The sequence below is a fragment of the Mustela nigripes genome, chromosome 11 (genome assembly GCF_022355385.1).
Source record: "Mustela nigripes isolate SB6536 chromosome 11, MUSNIG.SB6536, whole genome shotgun sequence".
In the NCBI taxonomy this organism is placed as follows: Eukaryota; Metazoa; Chordata; class Mammalia; order Carnivora; family Mustelidae; genus Mustela; species Mustela nigripes.
Window position 1 is genome coordinate 10,339,040 of NC_081567.1, and position 24,513 is coordinate 10,363,552.

Below are 24,513 nucleotides of genomic sequence, written 5' to 3' on the forward strand. Positions count from 1 at the left end.
CAAGTAGATGGAGAGGCAGGCAGAGAGAGAGAGGGAGGGAAGCAGGCTCCCTGCCGAGCAGAGAGCCCGATGCGGGACTCGATCCCAGGACCCTGAGATCATGACCTGAGCCGAAGGCAGCGGCTTAACCCACTGAGCCACCCAGGCGCCCAATAAATAAAATCTTTAAAAAAAAAAAAAAAAGGCAGAAGCCATAGCGACGTCATCAAACAAACAAACGACAAACGTCACGAAACAAACAAAGAACAAGAGAAAATCAACACAGAAGCCGGGAAGAAAGGAGGGGGATCAGAGGAAGAAGTAGGTCGAGTTCCCGGCCGGAGAAAAACGCTCCCTGTCCGGACAGCAGCGTCTACACGTGCGTTTGTGGAAAATCCGGTAAATGTGTTTTCCTTTTTAAAAAAATTTTATGTATTTATTTTTAATAAATATTTATTTTTAAATAAATATTTATTTTTAATAAATACATTGAATAAAAATTTATTTATTTTTTAAAATTTATTTATTTGACACAGAGAGAGAGCACAAGTAGGCAGAGAGAGAGGGGGAAGCAGGCTCCCCGCTGAGCAGAGAGCCCGATGCAGGACTCGATCCCAGGACCCTGAGATCATGACCTGAGCTGAAGGCAGAGGCTTTAACCCACTGAGCTACCCAGGCACCCCTTGTTTTTCTTTTTTTAGGATTGTATTTATTTGGGGCACCTGAGTGGCTCAGTGGGTTGAGCCTCTGCCTTCGGCTCAGGTCATGATCTCAGGGTCCTGGGATCGAGTCCTGCATCGGGCTCCCTGCTCAGCGGGGAGCCTTTCCCGCCCGCCCCCCCGCCAGTTTTTCTGCTTACTTGTGCTCTCTGCTGTAAAATAAATAAATAAAAGCTTAAAAAAAGATTTCATTTATTTACTGGGGCTCCCAGGTGGTTAAGTGTGTGCCTTCGGCTCAGGTCATGATCCTGGAGTCCCGGGATCGAGCCCCGCATCGGGCTGTCTGCTCAGCGGGGAGCCTGCTTCTCCCTCTCCCCGTGCTCCTCCCCCGACTCGCGCTCTCTCTCAAATAAATAATAAAATCTTTGAAAAAAAATTTCTTTATTGAGAGAGAGGGTGTGTGAGGCGGGGGGGGGAGAGGCAGAGGGGGAGAGAGAGACTCTCGGGCAGACTCCACACTTAGCACGGAGGCTGACGCAGGCTCCACAGCCCGACCCTGAGGCCCCCAGACGCCGCTGAAAGGATCTCGTTTCTCACCAAGTGCGATGTTAGCTGTTGGCTTTTTGTTGTTTTTTTGTTTTTTTTTTTAAAGTCGCATTGAGAGAGTGCCCCCCCCCTTCTACTTTACTGAAAGTCTCACATTTTAGAAGTAAAACCAAAGAAAGGAGTCATGATAACCCGCCAAAGACTTGGTTTTAAAGGCATCGGATCGGTGTACATACCGGAATCTTCCATGGGCTCCGTTTTCACACTGACGAGGCCGCAGCTGAAAGGGGAAGGGAGCCCCCGTCAGGACAAGCCGGTGGCGTGAGGCGAGACCACAGGCGTCGGGACACGCTGTACAACAATCCCCCGACATCCACACCATCCTCGCCCCCCGCGCCCAGCTAACCAGCCGAACACAAAGCTAATTCTTGTAATCTGTCATACAAATAAAGGCGTCCACAGAACATAGTCTTAAAATCCCCAAATCCCTTTGAATAAAGAACATCGAACTTCCCCCGGTCTAAAAACGAACACGTTAGGGTTATGTGTGCATTTGATTCGCTATACCCCCTACCTTTCGCTTGGCGATGTCGCCGACCTCTCAGCGTCTGTGGCCACCACAGGCCCACCTGTGCGGGAGGAGAAAGACACTTGCTAGCCCCTTTCTGCTCCTTGAAAATGCCAACGTTCAGAGGCACGCAAGGTGAAAGCAAAGGTAGAGAGAACACAAGTCCAGCCCCAGCCCTTACGCCATCGTCCTGGGCAGAGATAAACTCAGAGCAGCCCTCGAGCCCTGGGGCCACGTGTGGGGGCAGACTGGGGGCCGAGGAGTGGACTGGGGCTGGAGCGACCTCACGCGGGTCACTAAACCTCCTGGGGCCTCAGTTTCCTCGTCTGAAAATGGTGGTAGGGTGACGATCAATTAATACGTACAGAGTGCTTAGAATCGCGCCAGGTACAGCACATGTGCAGAGAAAGCCTGGGCAGCTAAGACACTCCTATAGTGAAAGTACAAGCCATGGGGGACATCGGCCACCGGGTCCCCGGACGCCCCTGACCCTCAGGTCCCTGCTTTAACAGTACCTGGGTAAGTCTGGGAACTTAGAAGTGCTCTGCAAGGGGCTTTGCTTCAGGGTCGGCACAATGTCAGGTTGCCCAAGAACCCCCGCCTGCGCCTTGTGAAGCCTGCCCCACCCCTCCCCTGGGCCTTTTGTTTCTGTAACTAGTCAACCCGGCCAAACACCCTCTTTGGCCTGGTCCCCCAAGGCCAGCTACGGCCACTGTGTTTCTCACTGCGTTCCAGAATAATCTGAAGGAGTAAGAAGTGGGCAGAGGTAGGTCTCCAAATGCTTCTGGCAAAATTATAATTTCTTGGTCCCTTGGCCATCAAAAGTTAAGGAGATGATGAAGGGTTGTGCGTTCTCAAACGTGGTCTCCAACACCCACACGTGCTACTTTCTGCCGGAGCACGTGGGATGGGCTTCCCGGCAGAACCAACACATAGTGACCCTGCTTTAGCTTGAGAACCTGGTCCTCCAGGAAGCTGTTCTGGTCACACAATTCTAACCCCTTCCAGGCCTCCGGGGAGGACCACCAGCCATCCTGAGAACATCACAGGTCATCGCTGGTTGTCTGTTGGACAGTCTCCTTCATTCTAGATCGTGAGTCTCTGAAGCATGGGAACGGTCACATCTCCTACACCCACTCTGGAACCCAACAATGCCTGACCCGTGGCTGTGACTCAAAGACCATGGGGTGACCTGGCATCCTCACACTCCTGTCCTTGAGGACAAGGTTGGCCTTACCGCCCTCCCTGCTCCAGCCGTGGAAGCTTGCCGGCTTGAGACCGGGCAGCAGAAACCCATCACAGTTCTCGCTGTGGTGGGTCCTTCCCTGACCTGCTCACCCTCCAACAGCACAATCCCCACCCCACCCCGGCCACCCTGGAGGGTCAGAAGGTTGCTCCCTCCGCGGGGAGAAGGCAAGGAATACACAAGCTTCCGAAAGTACCAAACTTGCATTTTAATTAAGAAAAGCAGAACTGGCTTAGCAGCCAGGAGCAGTCACCAAGTATGAGAGGCTGTCACTTACCTAGCTGACTCACTGGACCTAGGAAAGGTCTGCAAGAAAACCGATACTATTACCTGACGTGAACACACAAGGAAGACAGATCAAACATCCGCATAATCAGCTTCTACGTGTAACAGAACTTAATGAACAAACGAACTTGAAACGAAGCCGCCCATTTATCCTCAAAAGGACCAGCTGTTATGAGGGGGATAGAGCCTGCCACCTGTTTATGATGAATGAAATCCCCGCTTTGTTCTCCAAGATCCATTTCAGGGTGGCGAGACCATAGTTCTCAGGGGGTTGAAAGGCGACTCCTTCTGGAAGGCCCTGCACGGCCACGGCCCCGGGGTCTCGCAGCATCTTCTCGTACGGAACAGGGACCATTGCTGTTGTCCCCAAGGCTTTCCCTAGAGGAAGAGTCCAGATGCCTTTAGATGGAATGAGCCCAGACGCTACCGGTCGGTTTCATTCGAGGTGGGAAGAAAACTTGGGTGGCGATACTCTGCTTTGAAGGTCAAGGAGAAGCTCATGTACCCCATTCCTTACAACCCAAGTTCATAAAATTCCCAAAGGGCCCAAGGAAGAACTTATCAAACATTTTACTTTACATCTTCACTTTAGAAAGAGGAAATAATAGGTCTTTTTTCTCCAGTCTGTTGGAGACAATGCACCCAGGTTGGCAGGGAGGACCCGTGGTTCTTCAGGCTGCTGTCAACAAGGGATGGGAGCCCCCACCCACAGCTTAGTCATCCCTATGTCCCTGTGTCCCTCCAACGAGTCAGGCCAACTTCCCGTGGAAAAGTTACAGAGTCAACATGGCCTCACGTTGCTGCCATCTTGGGGCCATGTCAGCCTTTCTGCACTGGCTGACCAGCCCCCAGGGAAGGAGCCCCATTTATCTCAGGGAAGGGTAGCCTGAGACCCCCAGAACCCCTATGCTCAGTGTCCCCCACAGTCAAGTGCTCACAGGGACCTGAAAGTTCCATAAATATATGAAGCTCTTTAAAAATGACAAACAAGACCCTGAGATGCTAAGGAAGGAGCTTATGTCGCAAGTAAGTACAACACCCCTGTAGCTATTTGGGTACTGAGCCCTTTTTTTCTTTTTAAAGATTTTATAAATTTATGGCAGAGAGACACAGTGGGAAAGGGAACACAAGCAGGGGCAGTGGGTGAAGGAGAAGCAGGCTTTCCCCTGAGCAGGGAGCCCAACATGGGGCTCGATCCTGGGACCCTCATGACCTGAGCCAAAGGCAGACGTGCAGTGACTGTGCCACCCAGGTGCCCCAGCCTTTTTTTTTTTCAAGATTTTATTTGTAGGGGCGCCTGGGTGGCTCAGTTTGTTAAGCAACTGCCTTCGGCTCAGGTCATGATCCCTGGATCCTGGGATCGAGTCCCATGGCAGGCTCCCTGCTTGGCAGGAAGCCTGTTTCTCCCCCTCTCTCTGCCGCTCCCCCTGTTTGTGCTTTCGCGAATAAATAAAATAAAATTAAATTAAAAAAAAAAAAGAAGAAGAAGAAGAAGAACTGGCTTTTCACTTAATGAGAATGTGGAGTTTTAAGTGTCAGAGGCATCTAAGTGGTCCCATGAATAAGGTGATCTGAAACGGGGTCCAGTTACCCCCTTGGTGAACTATTCAGAGAATTAATGCTTGGCCTGTGAACTTTACCGTAACAAAAGCAGAAATAGTCCTCAACCGCTTTTCTGAGTATTTCCGTTTCTCCTGAATCCATCGGCATCCCGTTTGCAGGGCCCGGGGGCTTGGCCTCCTGCGTTTCTTGGGCAATGCCTGTAAGTGAGTGACAGGCACAGAGTCATTGTCCCAGCATTTGTCTTGTGCGTTCCCTTCATATCTCTGCTTCTGGTATTGTGAAGCAAGAAAGGGGAAGAATGAAGAAACACAAAACCCTTTTTTTTCCCCTGAGTAAATTCTACCCCCAAAATGGGGATTGAACACACGACCCTGAGGTGGTCACACACGGCTCTGACTGAGCACCCAGGTGCCCCTAAAACAAGATCTTTTATTAAGAAAACCCACAGAGATGGGGTGCCTGGCTGGCTCAGTTGGTAGAGCATGCAACTCTAGATCTTAGTGTTGTAAGTTCAAGTCCCATGTTGGGTGTAGAGATAACTTAAAAAATAAAATCTTGAGGGTGCCTGGGTGGCTCAGTGGGTTAGGCCTCTGCCTTTGGCTCGGGTCATGATCTCAGGGTTCTGGGATCAAGTCCTGTGTCGGGCTCTCTGCTTGGCAGGGAGCCCGCTTCCCCCCTCTCTCTGCCTGTCTCTCTGCCTACTTGTGATCTCTCTCTGTCAAATAAATAAATTGAATCTTTGAAAAAAATAATAAAATCTTGAAAAAAATTGGGGGTTCCTGGGTGGCTCAGTCAGTTAAACATCCAACTCTCGATTTCAGCTCAGGTCATGATCTCAGGGGCATAAGATCGAGCTCTGCCTCGGGCTCTGTACTCAGCTCCACTGAGCATGGGGCCTGTTTAAGATTCTCTCTCCCTTGCTTGCTGCCATTCCCTGCCTGTGCTCACGTGCACACTCTCTCTAAAATAGATAAATAAGTAAATATTAAAAAAAATTTTAAAAACTCACAAAGACCAGGGCATTTTTGATGAATAGGATAATGTAACAGTGATCATCACCTCTGAAATGAATCTACGAGAAAGAACTATAAATAATTCCACAGACAGAGAACAGTAGTAGCTCCAAGGAAATGATAACAGAAATGCTATTTGCTGTATAGTCTGAAGGTAACAGTCATGGTATGGGGAGACCTTTACCATGGAATGAAAGTAGAGGCATCACTACAGACATTAAAATTATAAGGCAAGTGTTATAAACCATTGTTCTGGTCACCAAATTTGACAACTTACATGAAAGGAACTAGTTAAAAATGAGGTTGAAAGTAATATTAGAAGTGCCTGAGTAGTTCAGTCGTTAAGCATCTGCCTTCAGCTCAGGTCATGATCCCAGCGTCCTAGGATCGAGTCCCACATCGGGCTCCCTGCTTGGCAGGAAGCCTGCTTCTCCCTCTCCCACTCCCCCTGCTTTTGTTCCCTCTCTCACTGTGTCTCTCTCTGTCAAATAAATAAATAAAATCTTAAAAAAAAAAAAAAAAAAAAGAAAAAGTAAGATTTACTGAAATGCGTACCAGAAGAAATAGAAAGCATGAACAGTCCTGTATCTGGAAAGCCAGCCTGTATCTGGAAAACCAACTGTGAAACTTGGAAAAAAATCTGTAATTAAATATCAACTATTGGGGCACCTGGGTGGCTCAGTGGGTTAAGCCACTGCCTTCAGCCTGGGTCATAATCTCAGGGTCCTGGGATCGAGCCCCGCATCAGGCTTTCTGCTCAGCAGAGAGCCTGTTTTCCTCGCTCTCTCTCTGCCTGCCTCTCTGCTTACTTGTGATCTCTCTCTCTGTCAGATAAATAAATAAAATTTTAAAAAAATATATCATCTATTAGAAATCCAACCAGCAAGGAGCTTGGGGGGCTCAGTTGGTTAAGTGTCTGCCTCTTGGTTTTAATTCAGGTCATTATCTCAGGGGCATGACACTGAGCCCCGTGTTAGGCTCCACGGTCAGCGGGGAGTCTGCTTCTCTCTCCCTCTGCACCACCCCCACCCCCTTACCCACGGCTTGTGCACTTTCTCTCAAATAAATAAATACACCTTTAAAAAAAAAGAAACTCAGCCGGCGCCTGACATGAGTGGAATGAGAACCAGCATCATGTTCATCAATTACACACTCACTGTATTATTTAAAGTTTGCTTCATGTCTGAATCTATCTTCCTGAGCTTGCAGACCCTAATTTTGGTCTTGGAAACCAGTCTGAACTAATCAATCCCTCTCTCCTTCCCATATTTGTATGATCTTGACATGTAAACATATATTTATGTCCGCATGTCCTCTGACAACCCTTGGGAACATCTACATCTCTATCTCCCCTCTCTCTCCACACTCACATTCACATTATATCCTCTGAGAAAACTTTTGTGGGTCTTTTCCTCCCCTTTCTTGGTTCTAGAAAATACTAAGGTGCCTAGTCAGTATTTGGTAGATGACCTACCATGGTAGAGATCATCGCTATGCAAGGTGTAGGTTTTAACTAACACCCTAGACTAGTTTCCGTCACATATGACCCACAGGCTCACTGGCGATCCTCACCACCCATAACACATTGAAGGCTCTGATGGTCCCATAGTGAAAAAGGGAAAATGGTTATTAACTCAGAGGACTACCTAACAAGCCCTGAGTTTTTTCCCTTTCTTTTGGGAATAAGTAAAATAAGAATTTTTATTTATTTTTTATTTTTACTTTTAAAGATTTTATTTATTTATTTGACAGAGGGAGAGAGAGCCAGAGAGGGAACACAAGCCAGGGGAGTGTGAGAGGGAGAAGCAGGCTTCCCGCCGAGCAGGGAGCCTGATGCCAGGCTTGATCCCAGGATCCTGGGATCATGTCCTGAGCCGAAGGCAGACGCTTAACAAGTAAGCCACCTATGCGCCTCCCCACATTTTTTAAAAATAAGAATTTTTTAAAAGATTGTATTTATTTTTTTTTCAGAGAGAGAGAGAGAGAGAGAGACATGGGGAGGGGCAGGGGAGAAGGAGAGAGAGAATCTTAAGTAGACTCCGTGCCCAGCATGGACACTGAAGCAGGACTTGAACCCATGACCCTGAGATCATGACCGCAGCCGAAACCAAGAGCTGGATGCTCATCCCACTGAGCCACCCAGGTGCCCCAGAATTTTTTTAAAAATGTGGGTTTATAAAAGGAGTCGAAGATCGTTTACTCTATGTTCCTCACATTTCTTTTACAAAACCAGGGTGCTCCTGAGGACACAGGACAAAAGCCACTGGCCCTGTTTCTTGGACTCCTCACTGTGAGGCAGCTGACTCATGGGGATGCCAAGTCACAAGACAGGTATCAGGACCACTTTTAGGATAATGCTTAGGGCGCCTTCAAAGAAAACATCACGTAAGTCCTCCTATCAACTATTTTAAGAGTTACGAATACAAAGGACAAAACTGTTAACACCTACAGTATTTTGCAAAATCCTTCTGTAAATCGGTCCTGGCGTTGACAAAAGCACGTCCTCTCTCGGTTCCGACGACAAACACGTCCGTCTCATACATGGCGATACAGGCCACTTCCGCCTTGGACTTGGCCAGTTCTTTACACTGAAACAGACATGAGGAAGAGGGTTACACACCAGTGTTATACACACCCAAGTCTAGTGGAGCCCCAGAGATCTGTTTTGAGAAGAGAGCACGGGGGCGCCTGGCTGGCTCAGTCCACAGAGTGTGTGACTCTTTTTTTTTTTTTTAAGTCCTTTTTTTTTTTTTTTTAAGATTTTATTTATTTATTTGACAGAGAGAGAGAGAGATCACAAGTAGGCAGAGAGGCAGGCAGAGAAAGAGAGGGAGAAGCAGGCTCTGCTGAGTAGAGAGCCCGATGCGGGGCTCGATCCCAGGACCCTGAGATCATGACCTGAGTCGAAGGCAGAGGCTTGACCCACTGAGCCACCCAGGCGCCCCAGAGTGTGTGACTCTTGCTGTCCTGATTGTGGGCACATGGTGGGCACAGAGATTACGTCATTAAGAAAACTATAAAATTAGGTACAAAAATGAGTATTCATTTAGAATGAGAAAAATCCCCCAAAGAAACAAAGCAAATCCACCAAGCAAATACCACAAACATCATAAAACCTAGAGAACATATTTTTATTAAGATAATTATGATTTATTTTTTATTTTTTAAATAAATTTTTTAAAATTTTTATTAACATATAATGTATTATTAGCCCCGGGGGGTACAGGTCTGTGAATCATTAGGCTTACACATTTCACAGCACTCACCATAGCACATACCTTCCCCAGTGTGCATAACGCAGCCAGCCTCTCCAAACTACCCCCCCGCCCCCCCATCGACCCTCAGTTTGTTTTGTGAGATTAGGAGTCTCTTATGATTTGTCTCCCTCCCGACCCCATCTTGTTTCATTGATTCCTTTCCTACCCCCCAAACCCCCCATGTTGCTTCTCCACTCCCTCATATCAGGGAGATCATATGATAATTGTCTTTCTCTGATTGACTTATTTCGCTAAGATTTATTTATTTTTTAAAAAATATTTTATTTACTTATTCGACAGAGAGAGAGGGATCACAAGTAGGCAGAGAGGCAGGCAGAGAGAGAGGAGGAAGCAGGCTCCCTGCTGAGCAGAGAGCCCTACGCGGGGCTCTGAGATCATGACCTGAGCTGAAGGCAGAGGCTTTAACCCACTGAGCCACCCAGGTGCCCTGATCACTGTGATTATTTGTTCTTCATCCACTGTTCCTGGCCCAGAGCTCCTAAAACCCTTGGAATTTCTTAAGAGAGCAATAAAGAGGTCTTTTGTCAAGATTAATGTCGGGACGCCTGGATGGCTCAGTGGGTTAAAGCCTCTGCCTTTGGCTCAGGTCAGTCCTGGGATCGAGCCCCCACATCAAGACCCGCATCAGGTTCTCTGCTCAGCAGGGAGCCAGCTTCCCTTCCTCTCTTTCTGTCTCTCTGCCTACTTGTGATCTCTGTCAAATTAAAAATAAATAAATAAAAAAGATTAATGTCAAGGTTCATGGGGCTGGTTGCCAGGGGAACCAACCACGTGAGTGGAGGAGTGGCACTTTCGGCCCGCCCCCTGGCCTCCAGGCAATGGAAAAAAGGCTAGAAGCTGAGTTCAGTCCCTAGTGGCCAGTGATCTAATCAGTCGTGCCTATGTAAGGAAGCCTCCCTAAAACCCCAAAAGGACAGCGTTGGGAGCTTCCAGGCTAGTGAGCATGAGGGCTTTAGGGAGACTGGCCCACCGGAAGCGGACACGGAGGCTCCACACCCTTTACCCAACCCTGCCCTGTGCCTCTCTTCCATCGGGCTATTCCTGAGTCACATTCTTTGGTAGTAAACGGTGAGTAAGATGTTTCTCCGAGCTCCGTGAGCTGCTCTAGCAAATCAGTCTAACCCAAGGAGGGGGAGGGGGCCTCTGGAACCTTGATCTACAGGTGACAACCTTGACTTGATGTTAGCCTCTGAAGTGAGGGGCGGCCTTGGAGGGTAGTGGGGTCCTTACCCTGTGGGCTCTCACGCTCTCTACACGGTCAGCACTGAGTCAGACTGTAGGACCCCCGGGCGCCTGGGTGGCTCAGTCGGTTAAGCGTCTGCCTTCGGCTCAGGTCATGATCCTGGGGTCGGAAGATCGAGCCCCACATCAGGCTCCCTTCTCGACAGGGAGCCTGCTTCTCCCTCTGATCCTCCCCTGTTTTGTGCTTTCTCTCTTTCTCTCTCTCAAATAAATAAAAAATTCTAAATTAAAACAACAACAACAACAACAACTGTAGGACACCCAGTAGCTGTCAGAGAATTCCTGCTGCTTGTCAGAATCGGGGGCAGGGTCTTCACAGCTGACACCCCGCCCCTACAACAGGACTTTTTCACCTGATAGTTTTGCCAAAGGACTCTGATTGCCTCTTCCTAGGACAATTTTGTAAACTTTTCTATAGACAGAATAGAGAGAGAACTTAGTATTTCTTCCAACCTGGTTGATTACGTTTTTATTATTGACGGTAGAGATGCATAGAAGGGGAAAATTCGTACCTAAGACACACTCTCTGTTCATCACGTGTATGCCCTACAGACCAGAAATCTGTCACATCTACCTTGTGTAAATCCTTCCAAAGATTGGGAAGAACGTGTGGTGCGTTTATAACTATGTTGGTGGGTTTATGCCCGACCAGAGACACCGTCAGTTTTGACAAACAAATCCTCTATTTACAGTTGAGAAACAGGGGTGCCTGGGGGGCTCAGTCTGTGAAGCTTCTGCCTTCCGCTCAGGACCGGGGTCCTGGGATCGAGCCCCGCATGGGGCTCTCTGCTCAGCAGGGAGCCTGCTTCCTCCCCCCCCCCATCTCTGCCTGCCTCTCTGCCTACCTGTGATCTCTGTCAAACAAACAAATAAAATCTTAAAAAAAAAAAAAAAAGTTTCCCTGTTTAACAACTGAATCTTCCACAGACTAGTTTCGGGCTCTGTACATTGAAAACCTGCCTCTCGGCTTTCTGCCTGTGTCCGGAGAGGAGCCCCTGTTCCCACCAGGGTGAACTCGCGTCCTACCGACCCCCGATGTTCCGTTACTGGGTGGGCCGGCACAACGGACTAGGAGAATGTTCCTGGAAACCATCCCCCACGGGGGCGTCCAGCAGGAGCTCAGCCTCACTCGGAAGCCACTGCAAGCCACACGAAGACGCTGCACTAAATGTATCCCCAACAGAGCTTTCCCCTTTGGAACCCCAAAGATGCCTCGGTCCCCGCATGTCACCGGACCCAAGGCATCATGGGAGGCAGAATCCTGCCCCCCCGTCCCCACAATGTCCACGGCCTAATCCTCAGAGCCTGGGAATGAATATATCACCTTAGGTGCAAATGGGTTTGCTAGCTGTGGTTAAGCTTTAGGATCTTGACAGCGGGGGATTTTCTTGGACAATTCAGGTGGGGCCAGTGTAACAATCACGGCGGGTTTTGATAAGGAACGAGGGAGGCAGAGGAGGAGGGGTGACTACGGAAGCCGAGGTCAGAGGAGTGCCCTTGCTGGAAGGGGCCACAAGTCCAGAAACGCAGGTGGCCTCTGGAAGCTGGAAAAGGCCAGCCGCAGTTTCTCCCCGGGAGCCGCCTGTCGGGATGCAGTCCCCTTGATACCTTGATATCAGTCCCATAGGACTTGCCCCTTTTTTTGAGATTTTATGTATCTATTTGTCAGAGAGAGAGAGAGCGAGAGAGAGCGAGCACAAGCAGGGGGAGCAGCAGAGGGAGATGGAGAAGCAGACTCCCCGCTGAACAAGGAGCCCAACATGGGGCTCCATCCCCGGCCCCTGCGATCATGACATGAGTCAAAGGCAGATGTGTAACCAACAGAGCCCCCCAGGCGTCCCTCACAGAGCCTGTTTCCCACCTCCTGGCCTCTAGAACCGTCTCCCAGTGTGGGCTGCTTTGAGGCACTATCTGGGGAACACAGGGGTGGCAGTGGGGGGACAGTCCGAGCAGGTCACAGCGACTCTGCCGATGCGGGGAAGAGCTGACTCAGAGAAGCGCACAGACTCGCGCGCACTGCTGCGACTGCCCCACGGCCCCGGGAGGGGACACAGATGCGCCCGCTCCGTTCGCGTCACGGCAAATCTCCCTGCATCTCTGTTGCGTGAACCAGAAATTCAGCACTTCATCTACTGGAATTAGAGAACCCAGTATCAGGAGAAATCACTCATTTTTATTTTTAATTTTCAAAGATTTATTGATTTATTTGAAAGAGAGAGGTGCTGCTCAAGTACACAGTGGGGAGGGGCAGAGGGGGAAGCAGGCTCCCCACTGAGCAGGAAGCCCGACCGCGGGGCTCGATCCCAGGACCCTGAGATCATGACCTGAGCCAAAGGCAGAGGCTTGACCCAAGGAGCCACCCAGGCGCCCCTCTTCTTAGCTTCTTAAAGCATATTACAAGCAGCATTTCAGAGGGGCTCACACTCCCACTGGGACTGTGGGAGAGGCCATGTCACCCTCTCATGACGGATGAGGATCATTATTTGGGGGCTGGACTTTGAGATGCCGCTTCCCGAGAACAGGGCATGGAGGGGGACGTAGTAACTAGATGGTGAAAAAACATGGCAGACACTACTTGTTTCAGGGTTCTCCAGAGAAACAGAATGAAAAGGAGACTCTCTCTCTCTCTCTTTCTGTCTCTGACATGAGCTTCCGTAGAAGGAACTGGCTCCTGTGGTTATGGAGCCTGAGGAGTCCCATGGTGGGCCTTCCTTCAGCAGCAGACGCAGAGGAGCCGGCGGCGTAGCTCAGAGCCCTGAGAGCAGAGGACGGAAGCTGTAGATCCTACGCTGAGTCCGAAGCCCGAGAACCAGGAGATGGATGTCCGCGCTCAGGCGCTGGGCCAGATAGGGGAGTCCACCCGTCTTCTGACTTTTCGTTCTACTCCGCCCTCCATGGACACCCGCCCCCCGCGGGGAGGGCGGTCTGCTCCGCTCTGTCCTGTCCCGCCACTCAAGTGCTCGTCTCTTCCCGAAACACCTTCACAGACCACCCCAGAGGTCGTGTTTAACCAGATGTGTGGGCACCTGCGGCCCGGCTGAGTTGACAGACAGAACTAACCATCACACCCGCCTCACCAGGTGACCGAGGTGAGCCTCACCAGGGACCAGGTCATGCTGGCGTCATGGGACCCTCACGCAACGGGACGAAGTTGGGGGGATCTCACCTCTGTGGTCTTCTTTCCGAAACCCCAGTCCAAGCAGAGGAGAAACCCGGTGAAACCCAAACTGACCGATTCGAAAACATCCCTACTGGGACTCTGCGAGACCGTCGAGGTAGTGAAAATCAAGGGGCGACTGGGAAGCTGTCACAGACCAGGGGTGCCGAAAGAGACCTCATGACTGAAAGCAACGTGATGCCCCAGGTGCCCCGGGACAGAGAGAGGACATCAGTCAACATGCGCATGAAATCTGGGGCGTCTGGTTGGCTCAGCCGGTGGAGTGAGCGACTCTTGATCTCAGGGTTGTGAGTTTGAACCCCATGCTGGGTGTAGAGAGGACTTAAAAATAATAAAAACAAAAACAAAAAAAAAAACCAACTTTTTTTTTTTAAAGGATGTATTTATTAATCTGAGAGAGAAAGAGAGAGAGAATGAGGAGGGGCAGAGGGAGAGAAAGAATCCCAAGCAGACTCCCCACGGAGCGTCCACCCCGACGCGGGGCTCCGTTGTACAACCCGAGATCATGACCTGAGCCGGAATCAAGAGTCGGACACTTAACTGACGGCGCCATCCAGGTGCCCCCCAAAACCCAGCTTAGTTTCCACAGGGTCGAGGGAGTAATTTTGTTCAGTGAGTGCAGAGTTTCCGTTGAGGAAGATGAGAAAGCTCTGGAGACCGATGGGGCTGAGAGCCACCTGACAGGGTGGATGGCTTTAATGCCCTTAAACTGGTTAAAGGGGTTAAAATGGTACATTCTGTGATCTGAATCTATGTATCTTACCACAGTTAAAAAAGAAAAAACAACAAGTCTTGATGTTCCCCCCTATGAAAACTTTACAACTCACATCCAATCTGTCACTAAGTCCCGTGAACTCTACAGACCCTTCCGGAAGCATCGCTGCGTCCCACCAGCACCACTTCCGGCCTCATCCATTCCACGGAAGTCTCCGCCTGAACCACAGCCTCAGCCCGCCAGCCGGCGTCCCAGCCGCCCTCTCTTGTTCTACGGTCACCGACCGTCCACACAAGCACCATGCCCACCGCGTGACCCCTTCATTCGGAACCTTCCGAACGCTTCCCACCACACTGCAGAGAAAGCCCCAGAGCTCTGCGTGATCTGGCTACCTGGGGCCTCTTGTCTCATCGTTATTGGACTTTTTTTTTTTTTTTTTTAAGATTTTATTTATTTATCAGAGAGAGAGAGAGGGAGAGCGAGCGAGCACAGGCAGACAGAATGGCAGGCAGAGGCAGAAGCAGGCTCCCCGCTGAGCAAGGAGCCCGACGTGGGACTCGATCCCAGGACGTTGGGATCATGACCTGAACTGAAGGCAGCTGCTTAACCAACTGAGCCACCCAGGCGTCCCTCGTTATTGGACTTCTTGATGCGCCTTGAAAATACCACACTTGGGCGCCTGGGTGGCTCAGTGGGTTAAGCCTCTGCCTTCGGCTCAAGTCATGATCTCAGGGTCCTGGGATCAAGGGACGCATCGGGCTCTCTGCTCAGTGGGGAGCCTACATCTCACCCCCACTCTCTGCCTGTCTTTCTGCCTACTTGTGATCTCTCTCTCTGTCAAATAAATAAACAAAATCTAAAAAAAAAAAAAAAAGTACGGCACTTGAGCACCTGGGTGACTCAATAGATTGAGCGTCCAGTTCTTGGTTTTGGCTCCGGGGCGTGAGATCGAGCCCCACGTCAGGCTCCACGCTCAGCACAGAATCTGCTTGAGATTCTCTCTCTCCCTGTTCCTCTGCCCCTCCCCGGCACTCGCCCTCCCTCCCTCTCTCTCTCTCAAATAAAGAAAGAAAATCTTAAAAAAGAAAAAAAAAAAAAAAAAAAAAAAAAAAGGGCCAGCTCCGTCATTTTATAGAATGTCTCTTAATTTGGCTTTGTCTGGTGTTCCCCCATTAGATTCAGGTCATGCAGGAACCACAGAATCAGTGACGTCCCTTCCTGGTATGTCACATCGGGAGGCATGTGACGCTAATCTGTCCCATTATCCTGATGTCTGCTCTGACTGCTTGATGAAGGGCCCATCTCTCAGGCTTGTCCGCCTTTATAAAGGTGCGGATTTCCCATTTCTAACCAGTAAGTATCTTGTGATTGGATCCCTTGGAGGGATGTGCATTTCTCACCAAGTTTTGCCCCCAAGGTCCATTTTACACACTGCAGCTAACGAGGGGGTATCAGCGGACTATTAGCTTACCTCTGAATTCAGAAAAAAAAGCATTCTCAACCAGGGGAACAGAGGCGCGCTCGTTAAATGTTCAGCTCTGGAAAGCTCACACTGATTTAATTACATCCATAATGTAAGGAGCGTCTTTAAACATGACCCGATGAACCCGGGACCTCCATGGAGAAGGCTACGGCTACACAGACAGGGACATCTGTCTGTGGTGGGGTGGTGACCCGGCGCTGGTATTTCAACAGTGGTCCCACGAGGGGACATTTTATAGAACTGAAGACTGTCTCACCATGGACTCCAGAGCAGACACGAGGAACGTCACCACCATCCTGCTCTCCGAGGACTCCTCATTTTCCATGGGCAGAGCAGACACTTCCACTTGGGCCATGATCCCTGTCCAAGAGAAGTCACAAGACAGTGAGCGGTGGAAATCCTGTGTCCCCTGAGCACGTGTGCAGAGCTGCGAGGGTCCTCGCCGATGACCTAGTTCTAATCTCCCTTTACCGGTGAAGAAACTAACCAGAGACCCAAAGTAGTTTGGGGCGCCTGGGTGGCTCAGTCAGTTAAGCATCTGCCTTCATCTCAGGTCATGATCCCAGGGTCCTGGGATCGAGCCCCGCATTGGGCTCTCTGCTCAGTGGGGGGCCTGCTTCCTCCTCTCTCTGCCTGCTTGTGATCTCTCTCTGTCAAATAAATAAAATCAATCTTAAAAAAAAAAAAAAGGCAAAATGAGAGTCAGAACACCCTTGACATGGCCCAAGGCATGTGGAAACAGACTCAGTAACCAAGAGGGACAAGACAAGGTGAGCATTATTTCCAAGCGGGGCAGCCTGAGAACGAGGACGGGAAATGTCCAGGCTGAAGGCCCAGGCAAAGACCCGGAGCTCAGGGCAGCAGACTGCGGGGCTGACCAGCAGGCAGGCAGATAGGAGAGCCGGCCCTAGTCACCGCTGCTCCGTAACACCTGCGGCAGCCCGTCCCCATGTCTGTGGGTACTGACGCCCCAGGAGCCGGTCACACTAACCATCTCCAGCCCCGGTCGCTAAAACCTGAAAAACATTCCCCTTGAGAGGCAAAGTTGGGCCCAGCAGGTGCACTCCCTGGTATGCACCCACGCCCGTGGAAAGCAGGGCCCCCCAGAAAAGTGCGTGTGTGGGGATGCTTGGGTGGCTCTGCCGGTTAAGCTTGGGGCTTCTGATGTCAGCTCAGGGGTGACCTCGGGGTTGTGTGACCGGGCACCATGTGGGCAGGTGCTGGGGCCGGAGCCTGCTTGGGATTCTCTCTCCCCTCCCCCTCTACACAAAAACAGAAAAAAACCCCAAAACAACCACAAAAATGTACATGAATGTTCATGGCAGCATTATTCATGATAGCCAAACCGTGGAAACCGCCCCCAAATCCATCAGTCGGTGCGGGGGAAGCATGGGGTCTGGCCCTACAAGGGCTCGCTCTTGAGCCATAAAAGGGACCATAAAAGGGAGGGAAAGACGCGGACACCCAGGCCCCCTAGGATGACCCCAGGTGTGTGGGGCACGTCGGAGCCGGCAGGGAGGGCGGCTGCGGGCGGCTGCGGGGGGCCGTGCTCTGCGGCTGGACAGCGGGGCCACTTCGCCGCAGCCCGAGGGCTGACCCCACAGCCCACCCGACAGAGCCGCGGCCGGCGCGGCGGAGCGTGGGTGCCCGGGGGAGGACGCCCTCCGAGTCACACCCAGCAGGCACCGCCGCCCCCCGAGAGCCCCGCGGCTCTCCTTCGGGCCTCCGGGTCGCTTTGCGGCTGACCGGCACGACGCCGGACGCCGCCCCGCGGCCCCGGCCCCCTCCAGAAGCCCCGCCCCGCGCCCCGCGGCCCCGCGCGACGAGGGGGCGGAGCCCGACCGAGCAGTCCCGGGCCACAGCGCGGCCCCGCCCCCTCACACGCCGTCGAGCACGTCCGCCGGGCGGGGCGTGACGTCACGCGCCCGGAGCCCGCAGACGCCCGCCCCCGGCGCCCCCGCGCAACCAATCAGAGGGGACGGAGCTGCGCGCCCGTGCGCGCGCCCGTGCTCCCCCGTCGGGGCTTCCCCGCCCCACCCCCACTCCCGGGCCCGGCCCGCGGGGACCGGCGTTCGGGGGCCGCAGGGCGGCGGCGGGCGCGTCCCCGCTCGGTGCCCCGGGCCGGCCGGCCTCCCGCCCCAGGCCTCCCCGCCGCCGGGTCGCGGGCGCAGACCGTTCCCGGGGCGGCCGCGGCGGGGCGGGCTACGCACCTGAGTGCCCGCCGGAGGCAGCGCCGGGCGGCCGCGGGGTCCAGGGCTGGGCGGCGGGGCGGGCGGCGCGGGGGCGGGGGCGCGGCGTGCGGGCGGCGGCCCGGCCCGGCTCTCCGCCGCTCTCCCTCCTCTCCCTCCCTCCCCCTCGTTTTTTCTTTCTTTCCTCCTGTTTTTTTCTTTTTTTTTTTGGCTTCCTGGAAGGCGGCCTCGGCTCGCGCGGCCGCAGCGCCCCCAGCGGGAGCCGCCGCTTCCGGTGCGCTCGGGCCGCGGCGCTGCGGCCGTGGGGGCGGGGCGGGGGTCGCGGGGCGGGGGTCGCGGGGCGGGGGCGGGGGCCTCGGGGCGCGGGGCGGGGGCGGGGGCCTCGGGGCGCGGGGCGGTCGCCCCCTCCGTCCCGGACTCCGCGGCGAGCGGCCGGCCCCTGTGTCCCCGCGCCCCGACCCCGCCGCCCGCCTCCTTTCGTGCAGCGGCTCCCGGCGGTTTCCGCCCTCCTGCGCCGGGGGCACCGCAGACTCGGCTTTAGTCCTTTTTAAATTTTACTTACTTTTTAAGATTTTATTTATTTATTTGACAGAGAGAGATCACAAGCAGGTAGAGAGGAGCAGAGAGCCCGATGCGGGGCTCGATCCCAGCACCCTGCGATCACGACCCGAGCCGAAGGCAGCGGCTCGACCCACGGAGCCAGCCAGGCGCCCCCCTACAAAGACTCTCCTGAAGTTTGTATGTTCTGATGCACATTTTCTTTTGCAAAAAACAAGACCAGGGTCTCCTCTGCTAAGCCCTTTTTCTGGAAGTGACTGTCAGCGCGAGGCTTCCTAGCGGATGCTGTTGACAAACACACAAACTGGCACTGCAAGGGAAAGCTGACAATCTCAACAGTTAATTGAGAAAGTATCACAGAACAAGAATCAGACTCTTCCCTACAGAGAACACACGGAGGGTCGCCCGAGGGACGTGGGGGAGGGGGAGGGGTGAGACAGGAGGAGGGATTGATTGACCGGTGCATTTAACCGGGAAGAGCCCTGGGCAGTGTGTGGACTTCCTGAATCACTGCCCTACGCCTGAAATGGATAAAAGTTGACTACACTGGGATTTAAATGCTTAAAAAAAAAAAAAAAAAATACCAGGGCACCTGGGTGGCTCAGTCGTTAAGTATTTGCCTTTGGCTCAGGTCATGATCCCTGGGTCCTGGGATGGAGCCCCACATCGGGCTCCCTGCTCAGCGGGAAGCCTGCTTCTCCCTCTCCCACTTCCCTCTGCTTGTGTTCCCTCTCGCTGTCTTTCCGAAAAATAAATAAAATATATTTTTTAAAGTGCCTGTTTCTTTGGACAATTTTAAAAGAGATGTTTGAAAATATTCCCATTATGTTATAGCTGCTGCTGCTGATTCCAAAGAGTTCCGTTCTACAGAGTTTTGTCAAACAGCAAGCCTGAGCTACAACTCCGAGTGTTAATACAAGGTTAGGTTTCTGCCAGAGTCATGATGTTTTCGGGACCGCAAAAGCCACAAGAAACACAAAATACCAAAACAAAAACTAAAACTAAAAGCAAAACAAAAAAAAAAACCGTAGCATTAAAAAGACTGGCAAAAGGACACTTTACAGTGTGAGAGCTGGAACAGGACTGGGACCTTGCTCTACCTCAGCTGGGTAATGTGCATCAGGCCACGTAAGCTTTTTGCCAGTCGGCCCCTGTCCAAGAACCAGGGAGCGCGCTGTAGTGGTTTTGGGTTTACCCATCAATGTCAGCGAGCAGGTAAATTCACAAACATGAAATTGATGCATAATGCGGTCGCCTCTGCTTTGTTGCCAAAAACGATCAGTGGGTAAGACTCGAACTTGACAACTTAACTTGGAAGCCATTTTCCAATGTGTTTGGAACGGTTTATGGGGTCAAAATACACGTGACTGGTTTGAAAGAACTGACCTCAGGATGTGTTGTGTGCACCCCCCGCTTTGATTTCCCTCCTTTCTTTCTCCTGCGAGCTTTCACTCCTCCACAGAAGCTGTTCTCTCCGAGGTCATTGCCAGGCATTTTTCAGTTTGTGAATGGCTCGATCTGTCCGCAGTGGACGTTACCGTGCACTGTGTCCAATTTGCAACACTTCTGCAGCCCGGCCTGCCCTTCCGGCCCTCAGCAGTCTCCTGCAGGTCCTTCTTTGCCCGCGACCTTTTGAGTAGTGCTGTAGCTCGGGGCTGGCTTACTTCTCTTTGCTCACTCCTTAACATGACCTTGTCCAATCCTGAAAGACCTTCAGTCTGCTTAGGACTCTCAAGTTTGTATCTCTAGCCCAGCCCCCTCAGCCCCACCCCCGTCTGTATGACCAGCTGTCTACTTCGGCATTTTCTCGTGGAGGAGGAAGGGGCATCTCAAGCAAGACAGTGTGCATCCTCTCCCCGGATTCTCCTAGAGCCCCTTCCCACCTCGAGGAATGAAACACCGTTCTTCAGTTACTCAGGCCAAAGCCTTGCAAGTATGCTTGACTCCTCCCTCCTCTGACGCAGTGACACTGATCCTTCAGTGTTCCTGATCCTGACAACCTTGTCAGCTCTGTTTCCCAAGATTCTACCCCTCTCGGACCCCTGGACTGCCGCCGCACTGGTCTAGGCCTGCGTCATTTCCTGCACTAGATTCCTGATTTGTCTACCTTACCTTGTCTGTCCTTAACTCGTCTTCAGATGATTCTTTTATTTTAAGGGAGAGAGAGAGAGGGAATCTTTTTTTTTTTTTTTTAAAGATTTTATTTGTTTATCTGACAGAGAGATCACAAGGAGGCAGAGAGGAAGACAGAGAGGAGGGGGAAGCAGGCTCCCTGCTGAGCAGAGAGCCTGATGTGAGGCTCGATCCCAGGACCAGTTGGCAGAGCACGTGACTCTTGATTTTAAGGTCATGACTTCCTGCCCTATTTTAGGCATAGACATTACTTTAAAAAATAAATTAATTAAAAAAAAAAGAGGGGTTCCTGGGGGGGGTGCAGTTGGTTAAGAGTCTGACTCTTGATTTCCACTTAGATCACAATCTCAGGGTCATGAGATGGAGCCTACTTAAGTTTCTCTCTCTCTGGATGCCTAGGTGGCTCAGTAGGTTAAAGGTCTGCCTTCAGCTCAGGTCATGATCCCAGGGTTATGGGATCAAGCCCTACATCGGGCTCCCTGCTCAGCAGGAAGCCTGCTTCTCCCTCTCCCACTCCCCCTGCTTGTATTCCCCCTATTGCTATGTCTCCCTCTGTCAAATAAATAAACATCTTTTAAAAAAGAAGAGTTCAAAAAATAATGTGGAGATTATTGCTCTAAAAATTTGGAAGATCCTGTTGTCAGAAAACCAACAGAAGATTTCATCTGCAAACAGAGGGCTGAATTCATTCAAGCAGATGAGTGAAACCAATAATATTGGAGTACGCCACATTTATGTGATACAGAAAGACTCGAGATTGTAAAATGTCATTTATTAATTTATCTCAACTAGGTCATCCATTTAATACAGTTCTAATAAAAATCCCAGTGGGATCTTTCTTTCAATTGACAAGATGACTTTAAAATTTATATGGAAGTAAATGTTATGAGTAGCAAAGGCAAAAGAACAAAGAAGACTTGACTGCATAAAAATCAGAGTATAATATAAAACTGCAGCAGTCAGATAAAGAATAGATCAGAAGGAACAGACTCCAGAAACTGGCCCGTATACAGAAAAGCATCATGTTATAAATGACATTTTAAAATCTTCAAAGTATGTTATAGCCAGTTAATTATTTGGGGACAATCATGTATCTGATAAGATATTAATAAATGTACAATCATACCACTCATAAAAATCAACTCCGTAGGGATGTCTGGGTGGCTCAATTGGTTAAGCGTCCAATTCTTGATTTTGGCTCAGGTCGTGGTCAGGGTTGTGAGATCGAGCCCCATGTCAGCACGGAGTCTGCTTAGGATTCTCTCTCTCCCTCTATCTCTGCCTCTGCCCCTCCTCCCACCTCACATGCTCTCTCTTAAAAAAAAAAAAAGATTAATGCTGACCTCACTAAAATAAAACTTTGTAAAAGAAAGGACACCATAAATTAAGTAAAAAGAAAAGAGAAAATATTTCAACATGTAACAGAAGGTTTCCACGCAATTATATCAAGTTCTATAAGAAACATGGCCAAGGATGTGAAGAGCCAAACAATTCTTGGTAGAGGAAACATGAAATGCCAGTAACCATAAGGTGTTCTACCTTCCCAAGACATTACAGAAACGGAAGAAAAATCAACAAGAGATGTGCTTTAGGTATCGGGATTGACAAACATTTCAAAAGTTAAAGCAGCTGCCTTCAGCTCCGGTTATGATCTCAAGGTCCTGGGATGGAGTCCCTCATCAGGCTCCCTGCTCAGTGGGGAGCCTGCTTCTCCCCCCGCCCCTGCAGCTCCTCCTGGTTGCACGCTCTCTCTCTCCCAAATGAATATATAAAGTATAAAAAATAAAATTAAGAAAAAATATTAAAAAATAATAAAACGAGCATTTTCTATGACCGCAGTTCTGTTTATCCCTATCTACTATCTACCCAAAGATACCATTATACAGATGCCAAAGGAAACATCTACAAGGAACTGTTACTCACTGTAACATTGTAATAGAAAAAAAGAAAGGTAACAACCTAACTGTTCACCAGAAGAATAAACAAACTTATTCATACTAATACGCAAGGCTGGAAAGGAATGGGCCAAGTGCAAGCAAATTACTATGAAAGTGTCTCCAATAAAGTTTTGAGCGAAAAGAGATGGTAAAATAAGATACATATGATACTGTTTTCTTTAAACACACACACAACAAAAATTTAAGAATATTTTTTCTATTTATTTTTTAATTTAATTTTTTCTATTTATTCTATATATTTCTATATATGTGGGGCTGTGGTTAAAGGAGCCTTTCCTTTTATCCATATAGAACACCTAAGTAATTATTATTATTTTTTTACAAAGGCACTTCATCATATATTAATTATATAACTAAAAGTTTAATAATAATAGTTAGAATACATAAGTGAAGTTCATTCTTCCCCAGACCAGAGAATTTTAACTATCTCAGTGTAACAAACAAATTAGAGGTGGCTCAGTGGGTTAAGCCGCTGCCTTCGGCTCAGGTCATGATCTCAGGGTCCTGGGATCGAGCCCTGCATCAGGCTCTCTGCTCAGAAGGTGCCTGCTTCCTTCTTCTCTCTCTGCCTGCCTCTCTGCCTACTTGTGATCTCTCTCTCTGTCAAATAAATAAATAAAATCTTAAAAAAAAAAAAAAGAGAGATTAGAATGTCCGCAGGAAAATATCAGTTTAGGGAAATGGAGCTTGGTTACCGACAGCAGACTTAACATTCCGGGAGGGCTGGTATTTTGCTGTGGGACCATCTTTTCCAAGCAACAATATGGACTAGTATTAGCCAGCATACAACCAGTATACAAAACAACCAGGTTTTAACAATAAAATATGAAAGCCCGGTTGTCGCTACAAAACCAGCTCTTTCCATTGGCCCAAACTGGCTTTCCTTGGTTGAGTAATACACAAAATTGATGGGCAAGCATCGCCACCCAGTGGCTGAGGCTCACATTGCAGATTTTATCACGGCGCCCTTTGTCCCCTAAAATCTCCAACCGATGGTAGGTCTTTTGGGTATTTGTTAGAAGACAAATGTTTGATAAATTCAAGACATCAGGGCCATGGGCTGGCTCAGATGATGGAGCATGTGACTCTTGATCTTGGGATATTGGGTTCGAACCCCGCATTGGGTGTGGAAATAAAAACATAAAATCTTTACTTATTATTTAAAAAAATTTTGTTTAAAAGATTTCAGAGAGAAACAGTGAGAGAGGGAATACAAGCTGGGGGAGTGGGAGAGTGAGAAGCAGGCTCTCCGCAGAGCGGGGAGCCCAATGCGGGGCTTGATCCCAGGACCCTGAGATCATGACCTGAGCCGAAGGCAGATGCTTAAGGACTGAGCCGAGGCGCCCCAAAATATAAAATCTTTTTTAAAAAAATATTTTATTAATTTATTTGACTGAGAGAGAGAAATCACAAGCAGGCAGAGAGGCAGGCAGAGAGGGGAAAGCTCCCCGCTGAGCAGAGAGCCCGACGTGGGGCTCGATTCCAGGACCCCGAGATCACGACCGGAGCCAAAGGCAGAGGTGCAACCCGCTGAGCCACCCAGGCGCCCCAGCATAAAATCTTTAAAAAAAAATAAGTAAATAAATTCAAGAGGCCTATATAGGGTTATCGATTTTTTCTTTCTTAAGTTTTTAAATTTAAGTAATGGCTACACTCCATACGGGATTCGAACTTAGAACACTGAGATCGAGTTGCATTCTTCTGACTGAGCCAGCCAGGACCCTCTCAATCTTAAAAATATTTTCTTTAATAAGAAAAGAGTCTTTTCCCTTCCCCCTTCCCTTTCTTTCTTTTTCTATCTCTTTGTTTAAATAAAGATTTATTTTATTTATTTGAGAGTGACAGCAAGTGAGAGAGGGAATGAGCAGGGGGACGGGGAGAAGGAGACTCCCTGCTGAGCAGGGATCCCGAGGCAGGGCT

At 50.2% G+C, this 24,513-nt stretch overlaps 1 protein-coding gene across 2 annotated transcripts in view; it reads right to left on the reverse strand.

Annotated features, from left to right (window-relative positions):
* LOC132026645 (general transcription factor II-I repeat domain-containing protein 2) overlaps positions 1-18,031 on the reverse strand; it is a 35,779-nt gene extending 17,748 nt beyond the window's left edge. For both annotated transcript variants that reach the window (XM_059414729.1, XM_059414730.1), the window contains exons 1-8: positions 17,966-18,031; positions 16,012-16,115; positions 8,309-8,447; positions 4,924-5,043; positions 3,478-3,661; positions 3,276-3,304; positions 1,759-1,813; positions 1,421-1,464 (exon numbers count right to left, since the gene is read on the reverse strand). In XM_059414729.1, coding sequence (XP_059270712.1) covers positions 1,421-1,464; positions 1,759-1,813; positions 3,276-3,304; positions 3,478-3,661; positions 4,924-5,043; positions 8,309-8,447; positions 16,012-16,110 — 670 coding nt within the window. In that variant the 5' untranslated portion in view covers positions 16,111-16,115; positions 17,966-18,031. The remainder of the gene's footprint in view (positions 1-1,420; positions 1,465-1,758; positions 1,814-3,275; positions 3,305-3,477; positions 3,662-4,923; positions 5,044-8,308; positions 8,448-16,011; positions 16,116-17,965) is intronic.
* Between the last annotated feature and the right edge of the window lie 6,482 nt (positions 18,032-24,513).